The sequence below is a fragment of the Schistocerca gregaria genome, chromosome 2, assembly GCF_023897955.1.
Source record: "Schistocerca gregaria isolate iqSchGreg1 chromosome 2, iqSchGreg1.2, whole genome shotgun sequence".
NCBI classification, from domain to species: Eukaryota; Metazoa; Arthropoda; class Insecta; order Orthoptera; family Acrididae; genus Schistocerca; species Schistocerca gregaria.
In genome coordinates, this window is record NC_064921.1 from 115,275,162 (window position 1) to 115,302,927 (window position 27,766).

A 27,766-nucleotide genomic window follows, 5' to 3' on the forward strand; every position below is an offset into this window, starting at 1 on the left:
CTGTGCCTTAACACCAACACACACACACACACACACACACACACACACACACACACACACACACACACACACACACACTTACACAAAAACAGCCATTGATTCCAGTGAGGGTGACAACTACTGTGTGTTGAACAACACATGCACCAGTCAATTCCTTATTAGGCGTCGAGTAGATGAGATTTTTCAATTGCTTTGCATTATGAGAATTGTAAGGACTGGACTGAAAGTAAATGGACTTGTTGTATGCTAAAGAGCTGCGACAAAGCAAAACTTGACCGATTATCAGATAATTACCCACATTGGTTTTTTGGACGAGTATGCTTTTAGTAACCAACCCACCCACGATCATTACGTAAGTTTTCCCGAGGGCGCAGGGGAATTGATTTCATTAAGTCGTCGACAGTGTAGCGTGATGGTTTACTTCCCACCATACGTTTTCTACAATCGTCCAAAGGTAGCTTTCATTTGAAGGAACACATGGCAATGACCTTGTTATCTCTGCCCACATATTCTCTATCTGGTTGATGTTCGGTGATCGTGGAACAAACGGCAACAGGTTTATCCTCTCTTGGCCCTGAAACCAATCTCGCACTGCTCTGCTACGATGGATGGGTATCCGCTCCTGTAAATAAACTGTTATCTCGTTAGTACATATATTTGTATTTAAATAACGTATTTGTAATAAGCACATTGGATTATTATTTTCCACAGTGTTTAAGAATTCAGGCCCTGTCATATACAAGTGATCTGGATTCAACAGTCCGAATAAGAATGTGGTTCACCCAGTCTATTATATGATGAGAGTCATTGTCGGATATCCACAATAGGACTGACTGGTTGAACCGATTAGGACGATCTTGTATCGAAATTAAATTACAGAAATCGGATAATTAGAACGTCTGTATTGCAACAATGCTGCGCACATAAATTCCTATGATGGAGTAACAGCTAGCAACAGTCTAAGGAAAAGTGAGGAATGTGTCGACTTGCAGCAATGTAACGTAATTATAACCTACATTTATATGATGGAAATACTGAATCGAACAATACACATCTATTTCAGTGGAGGGAAGATACACCATACCGGATTTGCTGATGACATAATGACAATAATAGTAATAACAAAAATCCCGTGTGGCCGATAGGGGAAACCCACTCCCATATGGGTGGTACCGAGGAAATCAAATACTTGGGGTGAACCAAATGCTAACACAATCCTGACCTGCTACTCAATCCGTTCCCCCCAAATCCAGACACATTTGAGTGAAAATCACCGCTACTCTGGTCACCGCCTGTAGGCTCAATGAGCTTGGCTGAAAATATTTGCTTCCATAGGCTTCAACACCCTCTGGTCCTGTCCGGTCCTGGTATCACCCAGGCCAAACCAATGAAACACAAGAAAACATAAACTATGCAAGCAAAGGTAACTTTACCCCAGGTGGTACACAACCTGGCCACTGATAGGCAGCAGTTCGATTTTAACACTCTGGGGAGTCCAGGGTAGCACGGCAGAGGTTATCGAAGATCTCTGGTAAATTTCCCTACAAGCAGAAAAAGTTCATTTGAAAACTAAACATCGATACATTGATCCAAACATGAAACCTCAATAATCCCACAAAAGAAAACGACCGCCAAAAAATTCTCATGCTTGCTGTTCAAGAAGCACGATTAATTGACAATTACAGCTTGCATTACGGATACCATGGCATCACCAAGAGCAAAATACAACAAAAGGTAGCGAAAGGTGTACCAATCTTCGGCACTGCATTTCTCGAACACAGATCTATCATCAACTCTGTCAAAGAAATCGCATCCATCAACAATCGACTCATGATTATGCTCATTCAGAGATTCTATAAAAGATATACACTCGAAAATACTATGAGCAAAATTCACCAAGATGACGCGAAAACGCTAATGGGAGGCTTCAACTCTCAATTTGGGACAGAAAAAACCTGTAGAAAAATCATTGGTCCAAATTCAACACACCGAAACGCTTAGACCAACGTCTGACTGACATTTGCCAACAATTCCACCACAAAAGAATCTCTTCCCACTTTAGGAAGTAGCCTCTTCCCAAGAAACATGTTTTGCTACCAGGTGCAAACTGCTTACGTTCGCCTTTCGAGACTCCGTGAAAGATTTTTAATTCTTTTGTAGCAGAGCTACAAGGAGGCAGATACAAACGCAATAAGGGAATCGTAAGACAACGCGCCTTGCTACTTTCAGTAACCCTTTGTGTCAGAGCGAAAACCTTACGCTACTGCCAAATTCATAATGACGTCATATTTTTTGTTGTTGTGAATACATTATTATATCTTTGAAATGCCACATTTTCATAATAATTGCGAATGATGCAGAAAATAAAGTAAATACAGATGTTTTTGAATTCAAAAGTCGGTAATGTCGAACTAATTCGTGTTAAAATAGGCTCAGTCGTCTTACAGATACTTAAAGCTTTATTAAAATAGTCTGCCGTCGTGATGTTTCTGTGGAAAGCAGGATTGAATTTGTATTAGTACAGTGAATATTTTCATTGGATTTTCCATTAGTTTACTAAACGCAACAGTAATCAGCAAAGAGAAATTAATCAGCAAAAGAATTTTCTTTCACGATATCTAAAACGATCTGACAATGCTAAAGTTGTATACAAGTTCTACGCCAGTAGCAACCTACTGGTTCCAACGATATCATTGTACCAGAGTAGTTTTAAGAGTATTTTCGTCTAGAAATGAATTGTGTTAATGGTTGATCGATCAAGAGCGGGAAAGGTAAAACCTTACGAATATATGACGAGAGGGACCAGCGTTTGAGAGAGGACTTCTCTATCAATACAAGTGCCTGAGAGGCGACTTTATTTTCAATCTTCTGGATAGTTTTGTTTCTCAAATCAAGAAGTGCGTTATCATGCAGTAGCACATGTGATGTAGTTGTGTTGCTCGATTTTCTTACGCTGAAACCGAAAGGTGTCTCAGTTGCTGGCAACAAACACCAGATGTGTTGCACACAGCCCTTGGGGCACAATTCGTAGCCCAAAACACGCTTTTGGAGCTATCAGATGTAAAATACTATGTTCACACTACTCTTTGCTGGAGTTTATGTCTCTTGGAGTGGCTAAGCCTGTCATTTCTTCTTAGGAAGTTAACGATAAAGGAAATCATAACACGTCACCAGTACGAATGCTCAATGAGCGACCTGATGAGGTTCAATAATAGTCACTCCGTTGATTTTTGTTCTTTCGAATTAGAGCACGCAGTACTCCTACACCAGACTTCTGAACTTTGCGTGTTGAATCCAAATGTCGCATGAAATGGTAATCCATCACATATATCAGTAGTCGAGACTTCCTTAATGTGGAAAATCATTCATGCCTGAACGATCTTTGTTGAAACAAGAATATCTTTTTCTGGCGTATTTTCCCCAAAAGCACTCGCTCCACAAACAATTCAAATCTTTCTAGCTGCCTCCTCTGCATTCACTTCTCTGTTATACCAAAAGTAAAAGTTGTGTTGCAGATGTTACACCTATATCCACAATCGACTTAATTTTACAATGCTTAACTGTAGTTCATGATTTTCAAGTATGCAAAACCCAATGCTTAACTGCAAGATGATAACTAGAACTTCAAATTAGAAAATGACAGTCGATACATAGACTGAGAGCGTGGCGCCGCGTTCGTATGGGCGGCGCCGGATTTCAGGCGGCGGGTGGCGTCTGGCCGGTGGCCGGCAGCCGCTGCAGCGCGAGGAGACGCTCGAGCGTAATCTGTTATGATCGCGGCGCAGCCACGAGCTGTCGTACGGACGAGAACAGGGGACTATAAGTTTAGAACGCAAGACGCTTGCCACTTTTTTTTTTCGCTGGCACGTTCTCTACCATCTGGTTTTTTGTCTTACCACATTTTTTGTTTTGTTTCAGAATTTTTTATTGTAAATTGTTTTCTATGTCAACCTTTTTGTTTCTGTTTTTTTTTATTTTTTTATTTTTTATATGGAAAAAGGCGTATTTCAGTTCAACAAACAAAATTAGAATGTACATCCGTACCAACAACAGAACAAGAGTTCCTTCTAAACTATGAAATAGAATTTGAAACTAATAGTGTCATGATAGAAAATAAATAAAGAAAAATGTAACCAAATCCCGCACGCCATTCCATGTGCATGGCCCATCTGCGTACAGGTTCCATGTTCTAAATTGGTACAACATTTCGCAGCGTGTGGAGCCCCATGAAGGCGGTCATTCTCTGCCCGGTACTCCCCAACTGTGAGTGGGTTTATCGAAGACACTTCGCAAATAGTTCGCAAATAGTTGTCGCTATCGGGGTGTACACTCAAGTGTGCTATGACTGTCCTGGAGAAATTGCCAGTAATCAAGCAGCATCATCTCATCATCATGTGAGAGCGAGAGTCTTCGCAGGTGGGAAGTAAGTATCCTCTGGACAAAGGAGGAGCCGTGGCTGAATTGTGCGAGGCGCGATTCGTAGGTAGCAGGCGAGGATTTTCTGCACTAGCAGCCATACCTCTAACGCCGATCCACATGTTAAACGGTGTTCGTCAGTATCCACTAGGTGGCAACGTGGACATAGGGGGGAATCCGTCATCCAAAAAGCGTGCAGTCTTTGTCGTGTTACAAACTTCCCGTTCACCACGAGCCGCGTGGGGAGGAACGACTTCTGGTCCGCTCTCGACACTGCAGGCCATAGGGTCGTAGGGCTCTTCCTCTCAATCACATTGCGAGGGATGGATCTTAGCAGCTGTCTGTATATGTGGGAGTGCGAGTGTTGTAAAGGTCTGGGTGCACGTAACTATACTCAAGAATAAATGCCGAGATGTGCGAGAGTGAGGGTGTAATGTGCGCAACCGTGACAGGTGGCAGAAGAGACGCCGGCAGCAATTCCTCTAACAGATGTCCCGTAAGGGAAGCATATTTGTGGGTCCACAATTTCATCATTGTGCACAAACATAACGCTGTAGCGAAGCACGGAGGGAGGGTGAGTGTTTCGTAGCGGACATTGAATAGGTGTCCGGCGGTAAGGTAATATCCAAACGCTGCTTGCAGTCTGTGTTCCATTGCTGTCGATATCGGTAGGACCTGGGCCATGTGGATCATATTAGTCGCCACGTGATGGTTGAGGTATTCCACACGCTGTAGGAGGTCCATCCGTCGAAGTAAGTTCCGGCGAACGTCTGTGCGTATTGCATGTAGTAATCGTGCATAGTTCATGGCAGCCGTGTGGCGCACATCCTGTGTAAATGTTATGCCCAAGAACAGGATCTTGTTAACTAGTGGGAGTGGAGGTAAAGTATCCTCCTGTAGACTCTCCCAATGGGCATCGCTGCCGACTTGGCTACATTCATGAAGCTGCCCGCTGCCAATCCATAGCGATTGATCCATTGTATCACCGAGCGTACCTCGTCACCATACCGGACAAGTAATAGAAGGTCATCAGCATGCATCCTGCAGTGAAAGGTGTGATCCCTCAATGACATGCCCGAGAGTCTGTTTTTTACCCCTCCGACAAGTGGATCGAGGGCGATCGCGTAAAGGATCATGGAGAGTGGGCATCCTTGGCGGACTGACCGTCGGATCGGAAAGGGACCCGAAATCCGTCCATTCACCAGTACACGGGAGGCAGCTCCACGGAAAAGGCGCTGAAAGATGTCGAGGAAGTCAGGTGGGAAGCCCTTGCGGGCCATTACGGAGAGAAGGAACTTGTGGTGAACTCTATCGAAGGCGTGGTCGAAATCAATGGAGATCAGAGCAGCTCGAAGGCGACAGGATGTGGCGATGGCTATTAAATCCCTGCATTCGCTGGTTGCCGTTTGCATGTTGGTCACTCCGCCCTGTGTCGTTTTCTCCATTGAGCGGAGTAGGGGCAGAACCTTCTTTATGCGGCTGGCGAGTAGTCGGGCGAAGATTTTATAAACCGAGTTGAGCATTGTAATTGGCCTGTAGTCCTCGATGATCCGACCTCTGGAAGGCTTGTGTATCGGTATAAGGAGACCTTCCACGAATGCAGGTGGCACGTAGGAACCGGCGGTCATCAGTTCTTGGTACATGATGATCCATCGGGGCATCATTAGATCGCGGAAAGTCCGATAAAACTCGAGCAGCAGTCCGTCTGCCCCGGGAGATTTGTTGAGTGCTCGCTCGTTAAACGCGTCCTTGATATCGTCCCGTGTCATTCCACCTAACAGAGTCGCCACTGCTGCATTGTCGAGGGTGTGCGACACGTGCTGCAGTATGTAGTGATGGTCCGCTTCCTCGTCCCCTGTATTCGCCTCGTCGTAAAACCGGTGATAGTGATCTGCAAAGGCGTCTGTAACCGCCGCCTGAGTCATTAGGACCCTACCACCTGGCAATACGAGGTCTGTGATGAGCTGCTGTCTGCGTCGGCGGCTGTCGACCACGATGTGATGCATAGACGGGTTTTCTCCTTCCGCTCGGTCTTGACGTCGCGATCGCACTACGACCCGCTCCAAACGTTTCCTCGTGAGAGGCAATATTTTACCTTTATTTTGGCGGCTTTCCATTTGTCGAGATGGCGAAGCATCGTGTAATAAAAGTCCTATGTGTTACGATGGCAAGCTGCTATATCTTTTCCGAATTGTGTTAGCACACGCCGAAACGCTGGTTTTGCACAGTCCACCCAGCATGCTAGAGTCGAAGGGTATCGGGGGAGACGACGTTCGCAATCCAGTCATGTGTTGGCGATAATCTGACGGCATTCCGGGGCCTGAAGATGTGCTACATTCAGCTTCCAGAGTCCTCGGCTGGGCCATATCAGCTGCTGTTGTAGAGTGTGTGCGCTATGAAAGCGCTATGATCGGAGAAGGCAAGCGGCCAACGTTCGGCGTCCAATACTCCCGGCGCTAGAGCTCGTGAGACATAAATGTGTTGTAGGCGACTGGCTGAGTGGCTAGTAAGGTATGTCGGCCCGGGACGGTCACCACGCACTGTCTCCCACGTGTCGGTGAGAAGCAGATCTCGAACCAGGAGCCAAAGTTCTTGACAAGTCGAGAAATGTGGGACTTGGTCTTTGGGGTGGAGCACACAGCTAAAGTCGCCGCCGAAGATATATTGATCGATGCGGCTGATAAAGATGGGGGCGATATCCTCCAGGTAGAACAGCGATCGTTCGCGGCGTTGTTCAGTTCCTTATGAGGCGTAAATGATGCTCGTGCCCAGTGCTGTGATCGCCAGCCCCCTTCCTCACGGAAGGTAAGTCACTTCTTCAATGGCAATTCCGTCGCGCACTGGTATTGCCCTACCGCTGCCATTCTGGTCCGCTGGTGACACATGTGTCACATAACAGCAGAAAGGGCCGCTATATACACTTCTTGCAACAGGGCAATGTCAACATCCAAAGAACGAAGCATCTCACGCAGCAACTGGTTCTTCACTGCCGTTCGTATCGTGTTGATGTTAAGCGTGGCGATACGATAAGCTTGTTCCCGAACCGCAGGTGTTAAGTTATCCATTAAGACTGGAATTACCCATGACGCTTCTCACTGTATTCACTCCTCCACATCCCCCCACACCTCACCTGCAGTCCTTTCTAGAGAGCCGGCGCCAATGGCGTGGGCCCTGTTGGCGTAACTTGCATGTTTCGGTCGTCGTCGTCGTCATCCGCCCTTATCGGGGAACTCAAAGCAAGATCGGCTTCCCTAGCTTCCTCAGGACACGGCATGGGTGCTTGCACTCCAGAAGTTGGTGGGCAGCATCTGTCCTCCATATCGGCATCCGATTTTGCCACTGTAGATATATGTGGTTTGTCCTCAGTTCCGTTCGGTGGTGCCACACTGCAGCCAATGGCGGCTGCCTCTGTGGTAGCATCGTCATTGAAGGTGGAGTCATCGTCCTCTGGAGGCTGTGTCGCATCCCGTTCGGAAGTTGCTCTACGCCTCCGCTTTCGTCGCTTCGGAGAGCGTTGCTTCCGGGTGTGTCCTTCTGTGTCAGACGATGGCAAAGATTCACGACGTTCCGGCACAAAGGCAGCGGTAGGCACAATAATAGAGTCTACGGCCTTGCTATCGTCTTGTATGTTGTTATCCCTCGACGGGGGCGGCGGCATCGGAGTTCAATCCGTAGCTTGTGGAACGGGTGTGTCATCATCGCCCTGTATTGGAGGATGTAGCCTCGACCTAACAGTGGATGTCGGCTGTCGTGGTGAAGTGGTAGCTGTCGTGAGGGCTGCTGCATAAGTCACGGGAAGCAGCGTCGACTGCGATGGCGGGTCCGCGTCAGCCGGCGGCAGTTGAGTGATTCGGCGTTGGATACATTCTGATCTGAAGTGTCCCTCCTTCCCACAACCAGAGCAGGTCTTCGGCTGCCCATCGTAGATGGCGATGGCAAAGCAGCCACCGATATTCAGATATGAAGGTACATGTCTTTTAAGTTCTATTCGGACCTGACGGATTCCGTTCAGCACAGGATATGTCTGGAATTGCGTCCATTTTTCCACAATATGATCATGGACCGTGCCGTATGGGCGCAGCGCTGTCACGACGTCCTCCGCCGGTAGTTCGAAAGGAAGTTCGAAAATTCTGATAGTACGAAGTCCCATGCCAAAATAATCGACGTGCACAGTCCCCACATTGCCATCAGCATATCAGAAACGGAGGCTCTGTTTCGTATCTCGAAGGATCCGTTCACATGTTGCGTCGTTGATCATCTTGACATATACGATACTACTCACAATGGACAAGTGAATGCAGAGAATGTCAGTCGCCGGGGTTTTAACTTCTTCTCGTAGAAATCGTTCGACTTCAAGTACTATGGGCCGTGCAAATTCGTTGCGGAACGTAAATTTGAGCGCCGATTTTCTGTATTGGTGCGCCATAGTGATCTATATGCTGAGTACGGCATGCGCGAAACGGCCGAGTACGATGTAAACAACACAAGCTCTCGCTCCGCGGCGGGAACACAAACAGCGCGTTCTCACCGCAGCACAGCCAAAGGCCAACGTGCCTGCTGTCCTGCGGAATCTTTTCTGGAAATACTTGTTATTGCTGGTGGGTAGAAAGATAAAGCGAATTGTCTTCGATGTTCAGTCCGACTCACGACTTTAGACCGACTGTGGTAAAGAAAAAATACAGTTGGACACGAACACGCGACTATAAGTACAGAACGCACGACGCTTGCCACTTTTTTTTTAAATCTCATTTTGTTCGTTTTTTTGTTCGTTGCATCTGCTCGGAGCGGACATCGTAAGACATCCGTTTAAGTTCGGTGTTGATCGATTAACTCAGTTTTTTTTATTACAGGAGGCAGCTAACTCTTTGACCGAACACGCTGAGCTACCGTCCCGGCTCCACTAGACCACGGGCTCACATAGTCGGACAACGTGTAGGAAGTAAACAACACTTCCCCCTAACATTTACGCATCTTACAGTGTTGCCAGATAGTGCATATGGCCGGAGTTGTCAGTGGCGGTCAGTTTTATTTGCCACCTTAAGTGAATGACTCGCACTTTGTTTCTGTGGCGGCCGGCTGGCGGTCAGTTTTATTGTCTAAGATTGTACATCGGTTAGTGTTTATTGACTCACTGATTTACATCCATACACACTGTACACAATGATACGTCCACTACACTTACCACTCCGTTAGTTTGTCGAGAAAAGAGAATATCTGCATATATACTTCCACATTTGCCATAGTCTTTCTTAATATAATCTCGTGAGCCACAGGCGAGATATGTGGTGAAATAGAGGCAGAAGAAGTGAACTTTTCCAGCAGGGGGTTACATAAGAGTTTGTGTTAATTGAATGAATGGCACTTCTTTAGCATGGATCTCGAGCACAAGAAAGGGGAATAAGTTCGTCCCATCATCGTTACCAGCTGAATTGTCCCTCTCAGGGATACGGGGAAAACAATGATTTTCAACAAATTTACAACAGAAAACACAAAATACAGGATCTCACTATGTACTGATACAGTGCCTTGACAGAGCCACTACCCAAAAGTAGTCCGACTGTGTCTACTTGCTAGAAGCTTCGCAGGGAAATACATTTCTATGGAAATAATCCAAGTTCCGAGAATGTCGTCCAGATTAGGTTCAACACAGGCACAGAAAAATCTACCCTCAGCATCTTCTACGTTCACAAAAGGAACGACGATGACAGTTGGGAACAGCTGCGTTGGTCTCTACGATAGGATTCTAGAGCGTCCTGAGCAGGTGGGTAACACCCAATTAGAAACCAGGATACGCTCTAGAAACCGGAAGAACTGGCTCGTGTAGTTCACACACCGGCCTCAAAAGCTGCCAGTGGAAAAATGATCGTGATACTAATTTCTTCTCTCGATTTGTATGAACGTGAATAGGTCCCTCGAAAGGGGTAGCCTCTACCAGCGCTGGTCCTGCAACCTATTTTCAGGTCTAGACTGCGACATGGAGGGTTCAAGATGCTCTGGCATGCAGGGGCTATGTAGACTGGACGCCTGCCCAAGGGGCTACCACGTCCTACAGCTACAGGTGTGTATTCAGGCTTTACTCATCGTGATCCGCCTCAGACAAGGGACTGCGACTCCTAGTGATAACTTTTTAGTAGACCCTTACGTGTTATATTACACTTTTCTTAATATACACTGCTATAACTAAATGATATATGCTGTTGCTAGTTGGGATAACCAGATTATCTTTAACTATGTGGTTTTTTTTTTGTTTGTGTCGATAGCAATTTCACGCTGGTAACATGTGTCTCCCATCGTTGAATCGCCTGGTGCACTAAATCACATCAATGTGCTTTGCTTGAAAACGACCATAAACGAAACTTACAGAACCATAACAAACTTATTCAGGAACAAAACAGCGTAACTGGATAGCAAGATTTAATCCTGATTCGTTTTACGTAGAGTCGGGAGATACTGGACGTTTTTCATTGTATCCCAGTAACCTCTTCAACGTATCTCCGGCTATTGCGTACCAAGTTAGCTAACATATACATCGATACTTTGTGTAAGTTTACGTGTTTTCTCAAGCATGGTATCTTAAGAGCTTACCAGTATCTGCAGATTCGCATCAACGAATTCCGATTGACACTTCGTGTGGATCACTGCGTGTTCTTGTCCCTATTATCTTCTTCATGATCTCTCGTACCTGTTATTAATTCTTAACACTTTTACTGCAGTTCATATGTTCAACAATTTCCTAGATATCAGCACTTCTACTGCTGTTTTCGCGTTTTACGGAAACGTAGGTCAGTGCCTCGAAGAATAAAATACTCAGAGAAAACTACAATTGTGCGGCATCATTCAGCTACTTACTAACAGCATCCATTATTTAGATACGTCGACGAGATAACGCCAGTGTTGCGTTAAGAGTTTTGTCCTTATGATGTAAGAATACGTCATTGGCAACAAATCAATCAATACCGTCTGAACAAGATACTCAACTCTACCTTTATGTGGTCTTAGTGTATAAGAAACCGTGTTTTAATATACGTAACATTTCGGAAAACATTGTACATAGTTTTCAAGGCTATTTCATCATTGTAATGATCCATGTTTGGCTTTGAGACTGCACAGTTATGAACTATTAAGCAAGCAACTTGCAAGAGCCACTTTTATTCAAATCATAACCATTTGTAAGACGATATAAAATGAACACCAACAAAAGCAAAACGAGGACAGTGCAATGTACTCGAATTAAATCAGGTGGTGCTGAGGGAATTAGATTACGAAATCAGACACTTAAAACAGTAGATGTTGGTTGCTATCTGGGAACAAAAATAACTGAAGATGGTCGAAATGGAGAGGATATAAAATGTAGACTGCTTCTGGCAAGGAAAGCGTTTCTGAAGAAGAGAAATTTGTTAACATTAAGTACAGGTTTAAGTGGGAGGACGTCTTTTCTGAAAGTATTTGTGTGAAGTGTATCCATGTATGTATGATGGACGATAAATAGTTTAGCCAAGAAGAGAACAGAACCTTTCGAAATGTGGTGCTACAGAAGAAAGCTGAAGGTGAAATGGGTGGATCACGTAGCTAATGAGGAGGTACTGAATAGAATCAGCGAGAACAGGAATTTGTGGCAGAAGCTGACTAAAAGAAAGGATCGGCTGGTAGGACTTTCTGAGGCATCAAGGGATCACCAGTTAATATTGCAAGGAAGCGTGGAGGGTAAAAATTGTAGAGAGAGACCAGGAGATGAAAACACTAAGTAGATTCCGAACGATGTAGACTGCAGAAGTTACTCGGAGTAGAAGAAGCTTGCTCAGCATAGAGTAGCATGGAGAGCTGCGTCAAACCAGTCTCTGGATTAAAGACCACAACAATTTACATGATATTGCTTTTACTAAATGCTCACAGTGTGATAGCACAGAAAAATCAGACTTCATTGCACTAGTGGCTGCATTAAGAAACTCACTTTTATTCCCGAGGGTTACAGAAAGTGTAAGAGACACAAGGCTGAATCTACAGCGGTATGACACCCTAAACTTTGGATTTGGCTATTCTGAACTTCACACATAAAGAGTGCTTACGTATGAATTAATTTAGCTTTGAAACAAATTAATGACGTTACCGACGTTTGCATAGCATCATTAAATATTTTCTATTTTCTGTATTGAGATCTGTACTGCACTACTGCACTACGTAAACAGGTAAGTACTATCTGGTGATAACCATTGCTCTCGTTTGTTCTTAGTTTTCAGTTTTCACAAATCATCTATATTGTAGAATTGAGAGGAATAGGCTGTGTATAGCACGTGCTGAAATCACAGACTGGAAAAGACACTTCAGTAAAATGTTCATAATTTATAACATTACAGAATTTTTGAATTCTAGTTTTAAAATGTTCTGTCTCCGAAAACAGAACACTGATTATGGAAGACAAACAGATAATGTCTAAATTGCCAAGCATCATTTTCACAGCAAATATTGATCCACAGTGAAGAAATTCCATAATATAAACCTGGAAACAAAATACATTCTCAACAGCATTATTTTTAATGCGCTATAATGAGTAACGAGATTTCTATGTTACAAATGCTTTTTATTTTCTATTGCAGTTACAGATCATTGTAAGAAATATGCATTGAATGTCTGGTGGCGTGTTTTGTCTGAGTTGTTGGTTTCAGCTGCTGATGTTAGTGGCCGTATTTCCCGTAGCCTCCATAGCCTCCAGCAATGCCCCCAGAGTAGCCACCACTGTAGCCACCTCCGTAGCCACCGCCGTAGCCACCGCTGTAGCCACCGCCGATGGCTCCTCCGTAGCCTCCACCGTAGCCTCCACCAATGCCGCCGCCGTAGCCGCCTCCGAGACCTCCGCCGACACCAGCTCCGCCTCCCACGACGACAGGTACTGGCTGGTTGACGACGACGGGCTGTGGTACTGGTACGGGGACTGGGCTAGGGACACTCACGGGTACTGGGACTGGCCTCTGCACGGGGACAGGGTACGGCTGTGGGACGGGCACCGGTACCGGCCTGTTGACTGGCACCGTGACAGGAACCCTGACTGGAACTGGGACAGTACGCTGCACTGGTACTGGGTACGGGACGGGGACCTGCTTGGTGATGGCGATGTTGGTCACTTGACCTCCTCCAACTGCAGAGCTGATGCCACCTCCGTAGCCACCTAAATAACCGCCACCAAAGCCGCCCCCATAGCTGCCCCCATAACCACCGCTAATAGACGCGCCTCCGTAGCCACCCAGGGAACCAATCACACCCCTCTTTTCTACCTGCTTCTCCTCGGCCAGAGCCAGTCCGAACAGGAACACGCACACCTGAAAATGACAACAACAGGTATCAACAGCAAAGTCCATCTTCCCCTCAATGAGATATAAGTTTTGGTATGCTACCACATAGTAATTCTAAATAATATTAAACGTTTTCCAACAACGACCTGTCCAAAACGAAACAAAAAATGTTTTAACGTAAGAGTGAAAGCGTTTATTGGGCATTTATGGTTTCACTACATTTCAAATTCATTTCTATTTGTTCTTTAACAAAACAGGCAGTTTCATTCATTGTTTGCGTTGGTAATGCCTGACTGAAGGGTTTATTACACGCACACACCCAGATAATTAGACACACACACACACACACACACACACACACACACACACGTAGAGTTAAAGGACTCTTTCACTTGATAGTGTTTTTAACGCCGGGTAGTGTTGAGGAGTTTCTAGATAAGAGAACGCATCATGTCATTCTCAATGGAGAGAAGTCTTCCTAAGTAAGAAAGTAAGAGTGATTTCAGGTGTGCCGTAGGGGAGTGTCATAGGACCGTTGCTATTCACAATATACATAAATGACCTGGTGGATGACATCGGAAGTTCACTGAGGCTTTTTGCAGATGATGCTGTGGTGTATCGAGAGGTTGCAACAATGAAAAATTGTATTGAAATGCAAGAGGATCTCCAGCGAATTGACGCATGGTGCAGGGAATGGCAATTGAATCTCAATGTAGACAAGTGTAATGTGCGGCGAATACATAGAAAGATAGATCCCTTATAATTTAGCTACAAAATAGTAGGTCAGCAACTGGAAGCACTGTATGAACTGGAAGCAGTTAATTCCATAAATTATCTGGGAGTACGCATTAGGAGTGATTTAAAATGGAATGATCATATAAAGTTGATTGTCGGTAAAGCAGATGTCAAACGGAGATTCGTCGGAAGAAGCCTAAGGAAATGCAATCCGAAAACAAAGGAAGTAGGTTACAGTACGCTTGTTCGCCCACTGCTTGAATACTGCTCAACTATGTGGGATACGCACCAGATAGGGTTGATAGAAGAGATAGTGAAGATCCAACAGAGAGCAGCGCGCTTCGTTACAGGATCATTTAGTAATCGCGAAAGCGTTACGGAGATGATAGATAAACTCCAGTGGAAGACTCTGCAGGAGAGACGCTCAGCAGCTCGGTACGGGTTTGTGTTAAAGTTTCGAGAACATACCTTCACCGAAGAGTCAAGCTGTATATTGCTCCCTCCTACGTATATGTCGCGAAGAGACCATGAGGATAAAATCAGAGAGATTAGAGCCCACACAGAAGCATACCGACAATCCTTCATTCCACGAACAATACGAGACTGGAATAGAAGGGAGAACCGATAGAGGTACTCAGGGTACCCTCAGCCACATACCGTCAGGTGGCTTGCGGAGTATGGATGTAGATGTAGGTGTAGAAACATAGAGCAATGGTCCTTACTTGTGAATATTTACGTTAGGAAGGCCTATAGTAACACCTGTCTACATGGTACCCTTCAGCACACCTGAATAAAACAAACTCTGGAGGAGTAACTCAAGGTCTGTCGGCACCTCCCTCTCCGCGCCTTCCCTCCTTCCCACCACCCCCTCCCCACCCCCCCGCACCGTCTGCGGGTGTTCTTGATCCAACTGCTATGAATTAAGTTCCATCTATGAATTTGAGTTTGTAACATTTGTTGAATGCCTTCTTAGATTGATAATGTTACGGTACAAAATTATTCACTTTTATGCAGTAAAAACAGAGCCCAATAAAAAGGGATTTGTCTGCTGTTATTCACCGAGAACACTGTCTAACAGAAAGGGAACTGTCTCACCTTGAAGACCCCTGCCATTCATGGAAAACTTGTGTGTGCTTTTTTTTTGTGCTATGCGATGTTTTGATTTAGATGACTCGTCCAGTGTAAGTACTTTCACTTATTTCTTGGGACGCAAAAGGTTGCAGAATAGACTCAAAATAAGACTGAAACGAATGTAAATTTACTTATATCTAATGGAAATAATTAACCTGCTCATATAACTGGGCAACAAAAGCAAAGTAAACGAATCTTCAGCAACAGCCCCTGCTGAATTTTTATGGTTGTTATTTAGCAACATTTAGTGTAGAAGCTTCAAAGTAGACTTTAATATTGTTGGACAACAAGGATTTTTCTGTTAACGGGGGTAAATGGTAGGATAGAGTTCACTCAAAACGTGCGCTCCTGTGCTCTGCTTAATCTAACCCGGCTCAGACATCAGGTGTAATGCCTACACTTGTCGCGCTGTCTCAGCACTTAAAGCGAGCGTGAATCATAAACTGTTCTTCTTTTATAAAATAATTTGTTTTCGGTTCCATTCAGAAACATTAACACTCAAGTTAAAATGCTGTTTAAATACGCCCCCTAAATTTTGTTAAAACCGATTGTGTGCATCGGAGAGGTCGTATGATGCTACGAGCGTCGACACTCTATAAAATAAACTATACTAAACGGAAGTTAGTTGTTTGTTGCTACTGTGACGAAATGTGTTTGCTGCCATATTTTTCTTTGAGAAACTATGCTGTGTATGTAAAACTGACTCGTTCTGCATCATAGCAGAGGACTGTAATATGATCAATGAACACGTACTAAACATGAAATATCGGCTTTGGTATATTTCAGTGATAGTTATATTGAGCTTATGATCCATAGTAGGTAGTCACCTCAATACGCTGTTATAATCAGGAAATACAGTTTTTCAAACGATTCAGGTCTTGATGCGTCACAATGATTCCTTCTTTGTTCCAAAAATATGATTTTACGAAAATATAATCAACATAAAACGCATCTAAAACTGAGATATGATTACCACATGAGTCTTCCCAAAATTTTGTGTAAGTACGTCGGTACTGATTACTGTAAATGAGTGATTAAGATGGAACAGATCCAGTCAATTTGTTGTAGAATTACTGAATTTATTAATCCGTTACTCCTGCTTTGTATCTTCTCCTTATTTTCATCATCAACTAACAATGACTGCACGTGCACTATGATGAAATGCTATCGCTGGGGTTTTCTTAGAATGAAGGAACGTTGCAGCAAAGACAGCACTGGGAGTTATTTAAGAAAATGCCCCAAAAATTTTATTCCATCGTATATTTAATAGTAAAAAGTAATATAAAGCTGTTATCTTTCACTTATGTTTTTTAATTCCCGAACAATCGAATCATATGCTTTCTACTGACGGTGCTTATGAATATCACTCTTTCACAGTCACTAGTTGAAGGCGATCACTACAACACAGTATAACTTACGGAGTGGAGCCTACATGTCGAGAAACCACTCACCAGGATCCTCATTGCTGCTGCTGAAGGTGGTCCAGGTGGAGCAGGCAATGACTGATGCCACTGTGGGGTTTCTGAGCGGCTTATATACACCGCCTATTTCCCCCACCCGGCGGCAACAAGCGAGGTGTGTCGCGATTCTTCAGAGCATTACTGCAATTAGCCTAACTTGATGATGGCTACACAGAGCGACCGTCTGTTCGACGCTGTAATTCGTAGGATCAAATGTACATAACCAAAAACACTGGGTAAGAAACTTTTACAAATAATTTTGTGTTTAAGAAATACACGTTTCGTTACAGCAACATAGTCCTCCGAAGGGGTCCTAGAAAAACGTGATTATATGGATGTTTCCTCGTTTTCAAAACCCTCCACAATGAAAATTATTTCGTGTCTTGGTAATATGTTAGGAGAATATTTTGAGAGCTGATGGAGGATTATGAAATGACACACAGAACGATTACAATTCTGGTAAGACAACGTTACTGGACACATGGGCTTCCATTTTAGAGACCACAAGAAAAATAATTAACACAATCTTTTGATTTTATATGCCTTGGAATCTACTTACGTCATTCATTTAGATGGAAGACAAGGAAAAAATGTATAAGTGCCTGGTATACGAACAGACTGTTAATAAATGTTGCCTGCCCATTTTAGAAAAAGTTCAGTAAATTTGTTCGCTTTTATCGTTATAGAATCAATAATATGGAGTAATAATGTGTGAATACGTTAACACGGAAGAAGTTTTCTATATCATCTTTAAATAGCATACTGTAAATCATATCGTAGACGAGTACTTTAAAAAAATGGTTCAAATGGCCTTGAGCACTATGGGACTTAACTACGGTGGTCATCAGTCCCCTGGAACTTAGAATTACTTAAACCTAACTAACCTAAGGACATCACACACGTCCATGCCCGAGGCAGGATTCGAACCTGCGACCGTAGCAGTCGCGCGGCTCCGGACTGCGCCCCTAGTACCGCTAGACCACCGCGGCAGGCAGGTAAGTACTTCACCACAATCATATTTCTACAACAGTTTTGTAGCATCAAACCAGACTACTGACTCCCTTCCCATCTAAAATCTGAATCGTTGTAAACGATCTATTTTGATACTCTGTATTCTTTGAACTAATGAGATTAAGAGGTAATTTCTTTTCTTAATAAATAAATATTACAGCTACTATGACATCACTAATGTGCCGACTTTGACATTCGTAAGGGTAACTGGAGATGACGGGCTTCAGATGAAATAGGTGTAAAAAATACACTGAAATACAGCCAGACAATCAGGTAAAATAGAAGAGAAGGAAAGGAAAACAAACAGGAAAATCTTGAGACTCAAACATGAAAATAGGAAATGGAAATTAAGAAGTAATGAAGATGAACTCCAAAAAAAGAGTAAATATAAGACACGATTAGGAAGACAAGAGTTACGTTCTATGCACACCTAAAACGACTGAATGAAAAAAGGATAATAAAAAGAATTTTAGCTTCTTTGAAAGTTTGACAGAAACTCCAAAACATCAATGACGTGGATAAATGAAGTTGAAGCAACCCTGTGGGAAATGGAAATAATGGAGGAAGAAACCGGAGAAGGAGAAAGGTTCAGAGCAAAAGTAAAAGATTTCAAGGGCTTCCAGAAGAAAAAGAAAAAGACAGGTGCAATACGGACAGAAGAACGAAGGGAACAACATAGGGAAAGAATGAAAAATTACAGGAAAGAAAGAAACGAGAAAAGAAAGAATACGTAAGTTATTCCATGTGGTCCTTAGTAGGCAAAACCAATATTTAAAAAAAAAGTAAATCTCATTTTAAGGTTATCTACATAGGAATTTCTAGGAACGTCTAGATATGCATGAGTTGTAAATGAATAAGAAATACAAGTTATTTGCGTAGAGTGTAGATGACATATTTATTTGCTGTAAATAAAGTTTATGTCTGGTACCTAAGGAATGTACTAACTTCTTTGTAAGAAATCAGATGAAATTAGTGGCGTTCTGTTATTTACTTGTAATAATCGGCGCTTTGTGGCACCCGTCAAATTCAACGTATTTCTCGCCTCTTCACGAGAACCATTTCACTTTAAACCTGAGCTCCTTATTGCGTTGTTTAAAAGTGCTCAATGGATGTAAAAATGCATAGCGTTTCATTTCATCAAGACTATGGCGGCTTCTTTTCAGTACGTAATAAGCACCTAGTATGAAACAGGGACACTCGTCATTCTGTGTACAATGACTGTTGGAAAACCAGATCTGAACATCTTGCGAACGAGTCATGCAAATACATTTTATAGGACACATTCGTTTGCATTTCTTCATAACAGACATTTATATTTGTGAAGTATACATTCTGTACACATTGATACTTGCACCATATTAATGACATAATTTGTGTGTGGAGAGAAGAAAATTTCCTGTTTGTATAGCTCTGCAATTGGCTGGAAGCTCTTAAAACATCTTCAAGAGCCCTTCGCGAGATGTACAGTGGAGGCATTAGAAGGCTTTCAGGACTACTACGAAAACTGTTTCTTTAAATTTTCTGTATAGGAGATTGTTGTAGGAACGACAACTAATTTTGAGCGATTACCATTAGTTCCTCCATAATCTTTGCTACACTTATAGTAAGACGTTGCGATTGAAGCAACGAGCCTCTGACTTCCTTCTACGTCAGGTGTAAGGCGTTCTTGATAAAGATGACGCTAAAGCAACCATACTCTAGCACGTGTTCGAATAACGTCTCGTGTTCTCTCACCCTAACACATGCATTGTATTTTTCTCGGCATCGTCATGAGGAACGTGCCCTCCATTTTTCTTCTTTGCTTCTGATTTCACCTTCACCTTTTACCTTTCATATTGCCCTGTGGTATTACTCAGGGGTAATTTGGAGTCAGTTTCCAGCTGCTGTGTGCTACGCACGAGCAGAGCAGCAAGTTGTGAGGGCGTGCTGGAAAGTAATGCCTCCGAATTTCTTACGCGAAAACTCTTCAGGCTTTTTAAATAAGACAATCTTTATAGGCATTCTGTATCTTTATTCTTCACGTCGTCATATTCATTTCTCAGCATAGCCACACATGCGACTAACCCATTTCTCCCAAAGAGAAACCAGTTTCTTGATAGCATCGCTGTATTCCGTTTGACTTTGTTGATGGAGCCATAACTTACCTCTGCTGGCAACGCTTCGTCACTACCAAAGTTAAGTCCTCGAAGGTGTTCTTTGAGTTTCTGGAAGCAGATGAAAGTCGGGTGGGGCGAGGTCTGGCTTGTATGGGGGATGACCGACGACAGCGAATGTATGGCGTCGGCTTGTTGCAGACCTTGCAGTGCTCATGCGTGATTTGGCATTATCATGCGAAAGCAGAGGGTGCTCCAGGGACGGACGATTTCTTCCAAATGGAACTCGATTACAGCACGCTTTTTCTCACGCACCAACATAGTTACGACCTCACATCACCGTGTTTCAAGCTACGTTTCAGAGCCCTCCAGCAGCAGTAGACGTAAAAAATAAAGATGTAGAATGTTGGTAACGGTTACTTTATTTCGAAACTTTAAATAGCACAGGCCAACGAAAAAAATTTTTGTTTTAACTTTTTTTTACTTTGATAGCTGATGTTTATAGATTTTTATGAGCTGAATCCAAATCTAGCCTCAGTATTTTGTGTGACCCATAGTTTTCGAGCAATATGCTTTTTAGTATATACTACAAAAATCCTATTCTATACGGTAAACGGGGAAATTAATGAAATGCTTTGCTACAACATACATGGTTTGTATTTACAGTAAGCTACTTAAAACAATGATAGGTGTTAATAGAGGTTTCACTTGTCAGCTAGAAGTGGTTTATATTTTCTTTCTCTGTCTTCTTTGAAGCTTCTTCTGTAGCTTTTTCTACAATGAATCGCTTGCTGAACTTCTCGGTGAAGTGACCTAGTCCCCCATGATGCTGGTATTCCAGCGACCTTGGTAGCGTTCTCCATCACTTTAATGCCATGGTGAAAACGCTCTCCTTGCTCCTCACTAACATCTCCCATATTGTCTGGGAAGTAATCAAGGTTACTTAAAAAGTGAACTTTCAGGCTCACTAAACATCCTAAAGTTTTACAGTTCTTTAACATTGTAGCTATAACATAAACATATTCTGGGTATTTTTAATGTCCTGAGAACTTTGTAACGACTTGCCTCAATGGTACCCATGTTCCTTTCTCATTTAAGGTCATTGTGGATTCAAAGTTAACATCAATTTTCTAATGTCAAGTCCGACAAAGACGCCTTCTTTTAGTTCTGAAAGGTGATGTATGGAAACTTTTGGCAGAGATACTTAAAACATGGTCCATCTATAGGCAAACCCTTTACAAACTGTTTCATTAGGCCTAACTTCATCTGTAGAGGTGGTAGGAGTATGTGTTTTGGTTCTACAAGGTTTTTGCGTAGAATGTTCTTCTCACCAGACTTTAAAAGACTCCGTCGCAGGCCAACACTTGCTCGAGCTGAGTGGCCGCGCGGTTTGAAGCGCCCTGTCACGGATTGCGCGGCCCCTCCCCTCCCACCAAAGGTTTGAGTCATCCCTCGGGCATGGATGTAAGTGTTGTTCTTAGCATAAGTTAGTTTATGTAGTGTGTAAGACTAGGGACCGTTTACCTCAGTAGTTTGGTCCCATAGGACTTCACAAACATTTTTGAAAAAAAAATTTGAAAAAAATGGAAAATTGCTGCTCTCTCTTTTCATATATGTATATGCTCGTTCCAGCTGCCAACAAGTTCTGTTCTTTTAATCTGGAGCCAAGCAATTCAGCTTTTTCTTTCGTTAAGCCCAGATCACTAACCAAATTGTTAAGCCCGGTCTGAGTAAACAATTTCGGCTCTAGACTTTCTACATTACAATGGAATTCATCGTCACCTGGTTCATGTAAATCAGATTTGTACATCAGAAAATACTTCTGTTGACGAACCCGCAAATCTATACCATGCCCTACTGGCCGGATGGCGGGCGGAAGGTTAGGGTAGCTTATTACTTTATAGTTTTTCCAATTATGGCGAGTAATATCAACACTGAAATAGTAGCAATCATCAGAATGATTTCTTGGCTCCTTCCATATCATAGGAACAGCCAATATAAAGGCTTTTTCCTCCTTTTCGGACCATTTTCTCAGATCTTCAACACATACACGTAACAAACCTGATGCAGTGCCCGAGATTTATTTTCATCACCACGTTTAGTTCCTAAGTATGATAGATAAACTTTTTCACGAAGTCAGTAATATTTATTTGGTGTTTTTAATAAAAAATTCACCACAAATATAGCAGAAACTGTCAGCAGAGTTTTTACTACAACGATTGGATATTGTACTGAGCGCATCTACAGGAAACGGGAAAGTGAGGTTACGCTGACAGTAAACAAAACACCATCTGTTAACACAAAAAGAGAGTTGACCTTTTTTTACCAGCAAATTTTTTTCAGCAGTACTACCAATGTCATCTACATTCATTACACCAGCTTTACAAAATTATTTTAACTATATAAACGCTGTTAAATTCTTCAAAAATCGATTAATTTAATATATTTATCGTAAAATGTGAAGAAATGGTAGGCAATACAGTTTTTTAAGTGTCATATTTGGATTTCCGACCCTAAGAATCGTAAGAATTAGGTATCTTCAGCAAAAAAGTTCTTCCATCTTTGACGTGTGGTATTCGGAGGCATTGCGTTTCAGTAAACCCTCGTATATATGTAGCTTCTTCTGTAACTTTATTTTCATTTAGTTCCTTAATTCCGCTCGTGTTCTTCTATTTAAAAAGTGTAAAGTGTAGATTCGCGCTGTCTGTATAACAGCTGTCATTCCTTTTGAGGGGCCAACTACCCAGCTCAGTAAGGCGTCAGCCTCCGTTAGTTACGCACTTAGCTTTCTGTGTGTGCTCTTGTAGTTAATTCTTAAAGCTAGTAGTACTGGACGGTTAGGTGTGTGGACTCTGGTAGATCCCGAACAGCTGAAGACGCTTTCAGCTACGGTCATCAGTCTTATGGCTGGTGCTTCGGGGTGTAGGGTGGCGAAGAATCTGGTGCGTCGCATGGGTCAACTTAGGTGACTCTCGTTTCCGCGCGCAGGCCCTCCTTCCGAGACTACATGTAGTGCACTCAGCGCCGTGGAACTGCTCTCATTGTAGGGTGAGCAGCAGACGTTAACACGTTAGTGTCGCTCCAGGCGGACAAGCAGTTTGGATACTGGCCGTCCGGCCTCCGCCTTTCTCCTTGTGAGTGCACAGATGACCGCTCTATCAGCAGGGTCCGAACAGGCACACTTAGGCAGCAGTATGCTAGTTACCGGGAGCTGCAACGTTAGGCACGTTAGGGGCCTCCTTAGGGGGACAGCGTTAAGGTGTGGAAAGAAAGCCAGTGTGCATTCGACATCTCTATCTGGAGAGGTGTCTCATCCGAGATGTGGAGGTGCAGTCGTATCCAAGTTATGGCTCACGTCGGCACCGGTCATTTTTTAAAACTAAATCTTGACCCCGGGAAAATATCTGTTGGGAAAGGTAATCAATTTCGGTCAAAATAAGACCATCTGCAGACTGTATTACACCATGATGACAGTGGCGGGTTTCGTTGATTCACGAACGTCAGCTGTTTGGCCTGATCTGGTCTGGTCCGAAGATTGACCGGGGCTTGTTACGTTTGCCAATAAATGTTTCATTGCCGTCAAGACTGTTCCGATTCAATTTTAAAATATTTTATCAAGACTGCTGATATTCACCACAAAAATTGTTTTCATAAATTACCAATGACATCTGTCGTTTGGGTTCTGAGGCCGTCTTCAGTTAATACGAGCGGCTGGCAGAAATAGTGAATAGATAACAGTGTCTAATTTGCGGATTGTATACTTCAGAAATCAAGGCGCCGCTATTCAGTGAGCGCTATACCAGTTCCTTCTTCCTGCTGTAGACACGCAAGTCGCCGAAGTGGCGTCAACTAAAAAGACTTGCAATACGGCGAGCGAACCCCGAAGGGGATATCCCGGCCAATAAAGCCATACGATCATGTCATTTCCGCGAGTATGGCGAATCTGCGAACTGTGGCAATGCGTTCGCTCCACACCCGTCAACTCGTTCTCTTTTACTGAGGCATGCAGGAGTGTGAGATTAGTCGGGACTTTCTGTTAGTACGGAATGTGTATACCAGTTGGCTGCTGTAGCAATGATAAGGCGAAATGACCGAGTGTGGGGATCAGATAGCACTTAAGGAATCTATTTTTTTTTTTTTTGAGACTCTGGTGAGACGAAAATTAATTGATGCATAGTACATAACTGCAAATGAGTCCCATTGGAAATGGAGTAATATGTGAAATGAGTTTCACGCTTTAGTCCACACTTCAGACGAAAAACACGCAAATTTCATGCATTTCAAGCAAAATGGCTGTACAGTTGTTGATTCCACCTCCAACATGAGAAAACATTTGTGCGGGGTCTAACTAAAAATGGGCACAGATAAGCGTCATTGTCACATCCATTCAACAAGAAAGCGCCCTATTTCTGAATTCATTTGGTCCTGGTGACTTGCATTTAAGGGCTAACAGCGAGTCGTGTAGCTGATCACTAATTTCTGTCACATTCTTCATAATATATCACCATTTAGACCTTGTGCCTAAGCTTCATGTCAAGGTTTTTGGTTTTGTCGTTACAGACAAGGTAACGCCTCGAATGTGTTCATATGTCAACATAATCGTTAGACGGTCTTTGAAAAGATATTAAATATTAAGATAAATTCACAACAGTCTTCGAAAAAGTTTAATCCATAAAAATGTATGAATAAACAAAACAGTATTGGCTGCTAACCGATAGGTCGCTATACTTTTACGTAACTTGCTTCTGTCCTTTAGGCAGATCGAACACTTTGTGGAATTTCAAATTTAACTTGAGAATGCCTATAAAGCCGAAATCACGATTGTGTGAAATAATTGAATAGTAATTTAGAGTTTAATGGAGGAATTTATTTTCAAAACGGTTGCGAATGTAAGAGAAACGACGCGAATCAGCGATTATACTAGCGAACTCGTGTACTCGCTCTACCTTCTGAGTGAGTCCAGTCCACTTGTATCCAATAACAGACTCCAGTGACGAGTGGGCTGCGGTAGAGGGTCACAGGTCGAGTCTACGGCCACACGGGGACAACGAGTTCGGAGATGACGTCACAGGAATCGCTGGCGATTTTAAAGCGAGTGAACGAAGCTCGTTTGTGATCTCTGGTGATGAAGACTGCTGGTCTCGCTCACTATTTGCGGCACTGTTCCCAGAATTCGGGGTCCTTTTAACTGTAGCTGAATGGAGGATCACAACGAATCTGTCGTTTCTATGATGGTCAGGGCTGCAGATTTCTGGAACTGGGTGACGGAGTGGAGAATTGTAGGACAGATCAGGGGTGCACTACACGAAGGAAGCAGCATTCGCGAATTGAATGTACAGGGTGTTTCAAAAATGACCGGTATATTTGAAACGGCAATACAAACTAAACGAGCAGCGATAGAAATACGCCGTTTGTTGCAATATGCTTGGGACAACAGTACATTTTCAGGCAGACAAACTTTCGAAATTACAGTAGTTACAACTGTCAACAACACATGACGCTGCGGTCTGGGAAACTCTATAGTACGATATTTTCCACATATCCACCATGCGTAGCAATAATATGGCGTAGTCTCTGAATGAAATTACCCGAAACCTTTGACAACGTGTCTGGCGGAATGGCTTCACATGCAGATGAAATGTACTGCTTCAGCTGTTCAATTGTTTCTGGATTCTGGCGGTATACCTGGTCTTTCAAGTGTCCCCACAGAAAGAAGTCACAGGGGTTCTTGTCTGGCGAATAGGGAGGCCAATCCACGCCGCCTCCTGTATGTTTCGGATAGCCCAAAGCAATCACACGATCATCGAAATATTCATTCAGGAAATTAAAGACGTCGGCCGACGATGTGGCCGGGCACCATCTTGCATAAACCACGAGGTGTTCGCAGTGTCGTCTAAGGCAGTTTGTACCGCCACAAATTCACGAAGAATGTCCAGATAGCGTAATGCAGTAATCGTTTCGGATCTGAAAAATGGGCCAATGATTCTTTTGGAAGAAATGGCGGCCCAGACCAGTACTTTTTGAGGATGCAGGGACGATGGGATTGTAACATGGGGCTTTTCGGTTGCCATATGCGCCAGTTCTGTTTATTGACGAAGCCGTCCAGGTAAAAATAAGCTTCGTCAGTAAACGAAATGCTGCCCACATGCACATCGCCGTCATCAATCCTGTGAACTATATCGTTAGCGAATGTCTCTCGTGCAGCAATGGCAGCGGCGCTGAGGGGTTGCCGCGTTTGAATTTTGTATGGATAGAGGTGTAAACTCTGGCGCATGAGACGTTACGTGGACGTTGGCGTCATTTGGACCGCAGCTGCAACACGACGAACGGAAACCCGAGGCCGCTGTTGGATCACCTGCTGCACTAGCTGCGCGTTGCCCTCTGTGGTTGCCGTACGCAGTCGCCCTACCTTTCCAGCACGTTCATCCGTCACGTTCCCAGTCCGTTGAAATTTTTCAAACAGATCCTTTATTGTATCGCTTTTCGGTCCTTTGGTTACATTAAACCTCCGTTGAAAACTTCGACTTGTTGCAACAACACTGTGTTCTAGGCGGTTGTATTCCAACACCAGAAAAATCCTCTGTTCTAAGGAATAAACCATGTTGTCCACAGCACACTTGCACTTTGTGAACAGCACACGCTTACAGCAGAAAGACGACGTACAGAATGGCGCACCCACAGACTGCGTTGTCTTCTATATCTTTCACATCACTTGCAGCGCCATCTGTTGTTGAAAATTGTAACTACTGTAATTTCGAAAGTTTGTCCGCCTGAAAATGTACTGTTGTCCCAAGCATATTGCAACAAACGGTCTATTTCTATCGCTGCTCGTTTAGTTTTTATTGCCGTTTCAAATATACCGGTCATTTTTGAAACACCCTGTATCAGCGCTGCAGTGGGTATAGAGTAAGGAGCGACATCTGACGCTTTCGGAGCCGGTGGGATGTCTAGCGATGCACAAATCGCTCGTGATATCAACAAAGAGATACATAGGGAAAGAACATTTATTCTGGAGCTAATCAAGTAACTACTATTAATAAACATTTGTAAACAAAAGTTGTCTTTTGCCACTCAGACATTGGGAGTAGCCTACAGGTCATAAGTACAGGTTTCAGTAATTGTAGATAGGTTGTCTTTCGACCTAATCACGTTATAGAATGTGTTCTCGTACTGTTAATTGTTATCTTCCAATCAGCGTGAAGTAGTTGATTTTACGGGGTTTCTTGAATAAATTCTGCATAATGGCATACCGTGAAAAATTATTTGCACAAAAATGTCCTCCCGCCTCATTGCATGAAACGTAGATAGCTGTATTCCGCTTTCAGAATCCGACGGCACTGCTACGGTTCCACAAGGGGAGGGCATCTCCACATAACAGATAGGAAGAATTCCTACGCGGCAGCTCACTAAGTCAGTTCAAGGACGGACTGACTTAATTATCTCTAAACTCGGATGGGAAAGCGTGACCAATTATACTGCACGCCCCTCATACCACCATCTATGGACTCACTGACTAAACTGTGATATCTCTAGAGTTTTATTACGAGCAGGAGGTTCTTGCACAGAGAACAATGTAGTCGAAGTATTCCTAACAAATTTAGTTAGGTTTAAGTAGTTCTACGTTTTAGGCGAC

General features: G+C 43.4%; 1 protein-coding gene across 31 annotated transcripts in view; it reads right to left on the reverse strand.

Annotated features, from left to right (window-relative positions):
- LOC126336460 (uncharacterized) overlaps positions 1-27,766 on the reverse strand; it is a 231,731-nt gene that overhangs the window by 48,506 nt on the left and 155,459 nt on the right. For 10 of the 31 annotated variants that reach the window (XM_050000184.1, XM_050000183.1, XM_050000186.1 and 7 more), the window contains one exon: positions 13,172-13,264. The exons of 14 other annotated variants lie outside the window; for them this stretch is intronic. In XM_050000184.1, the coding sequence (XP_049856141.1) occupies positions 13,172-13,264 (93 nt within the window). Of the gene's footprint in view, positions 1-12,973; positions 13,568-27,766 lie in introns of those variants that run through there. 7 more of the 31 variants (XM_050000188.1, XM_050000194.1, XM_050000195.1 and 4 more) reach the window with 2 other exon arrangements.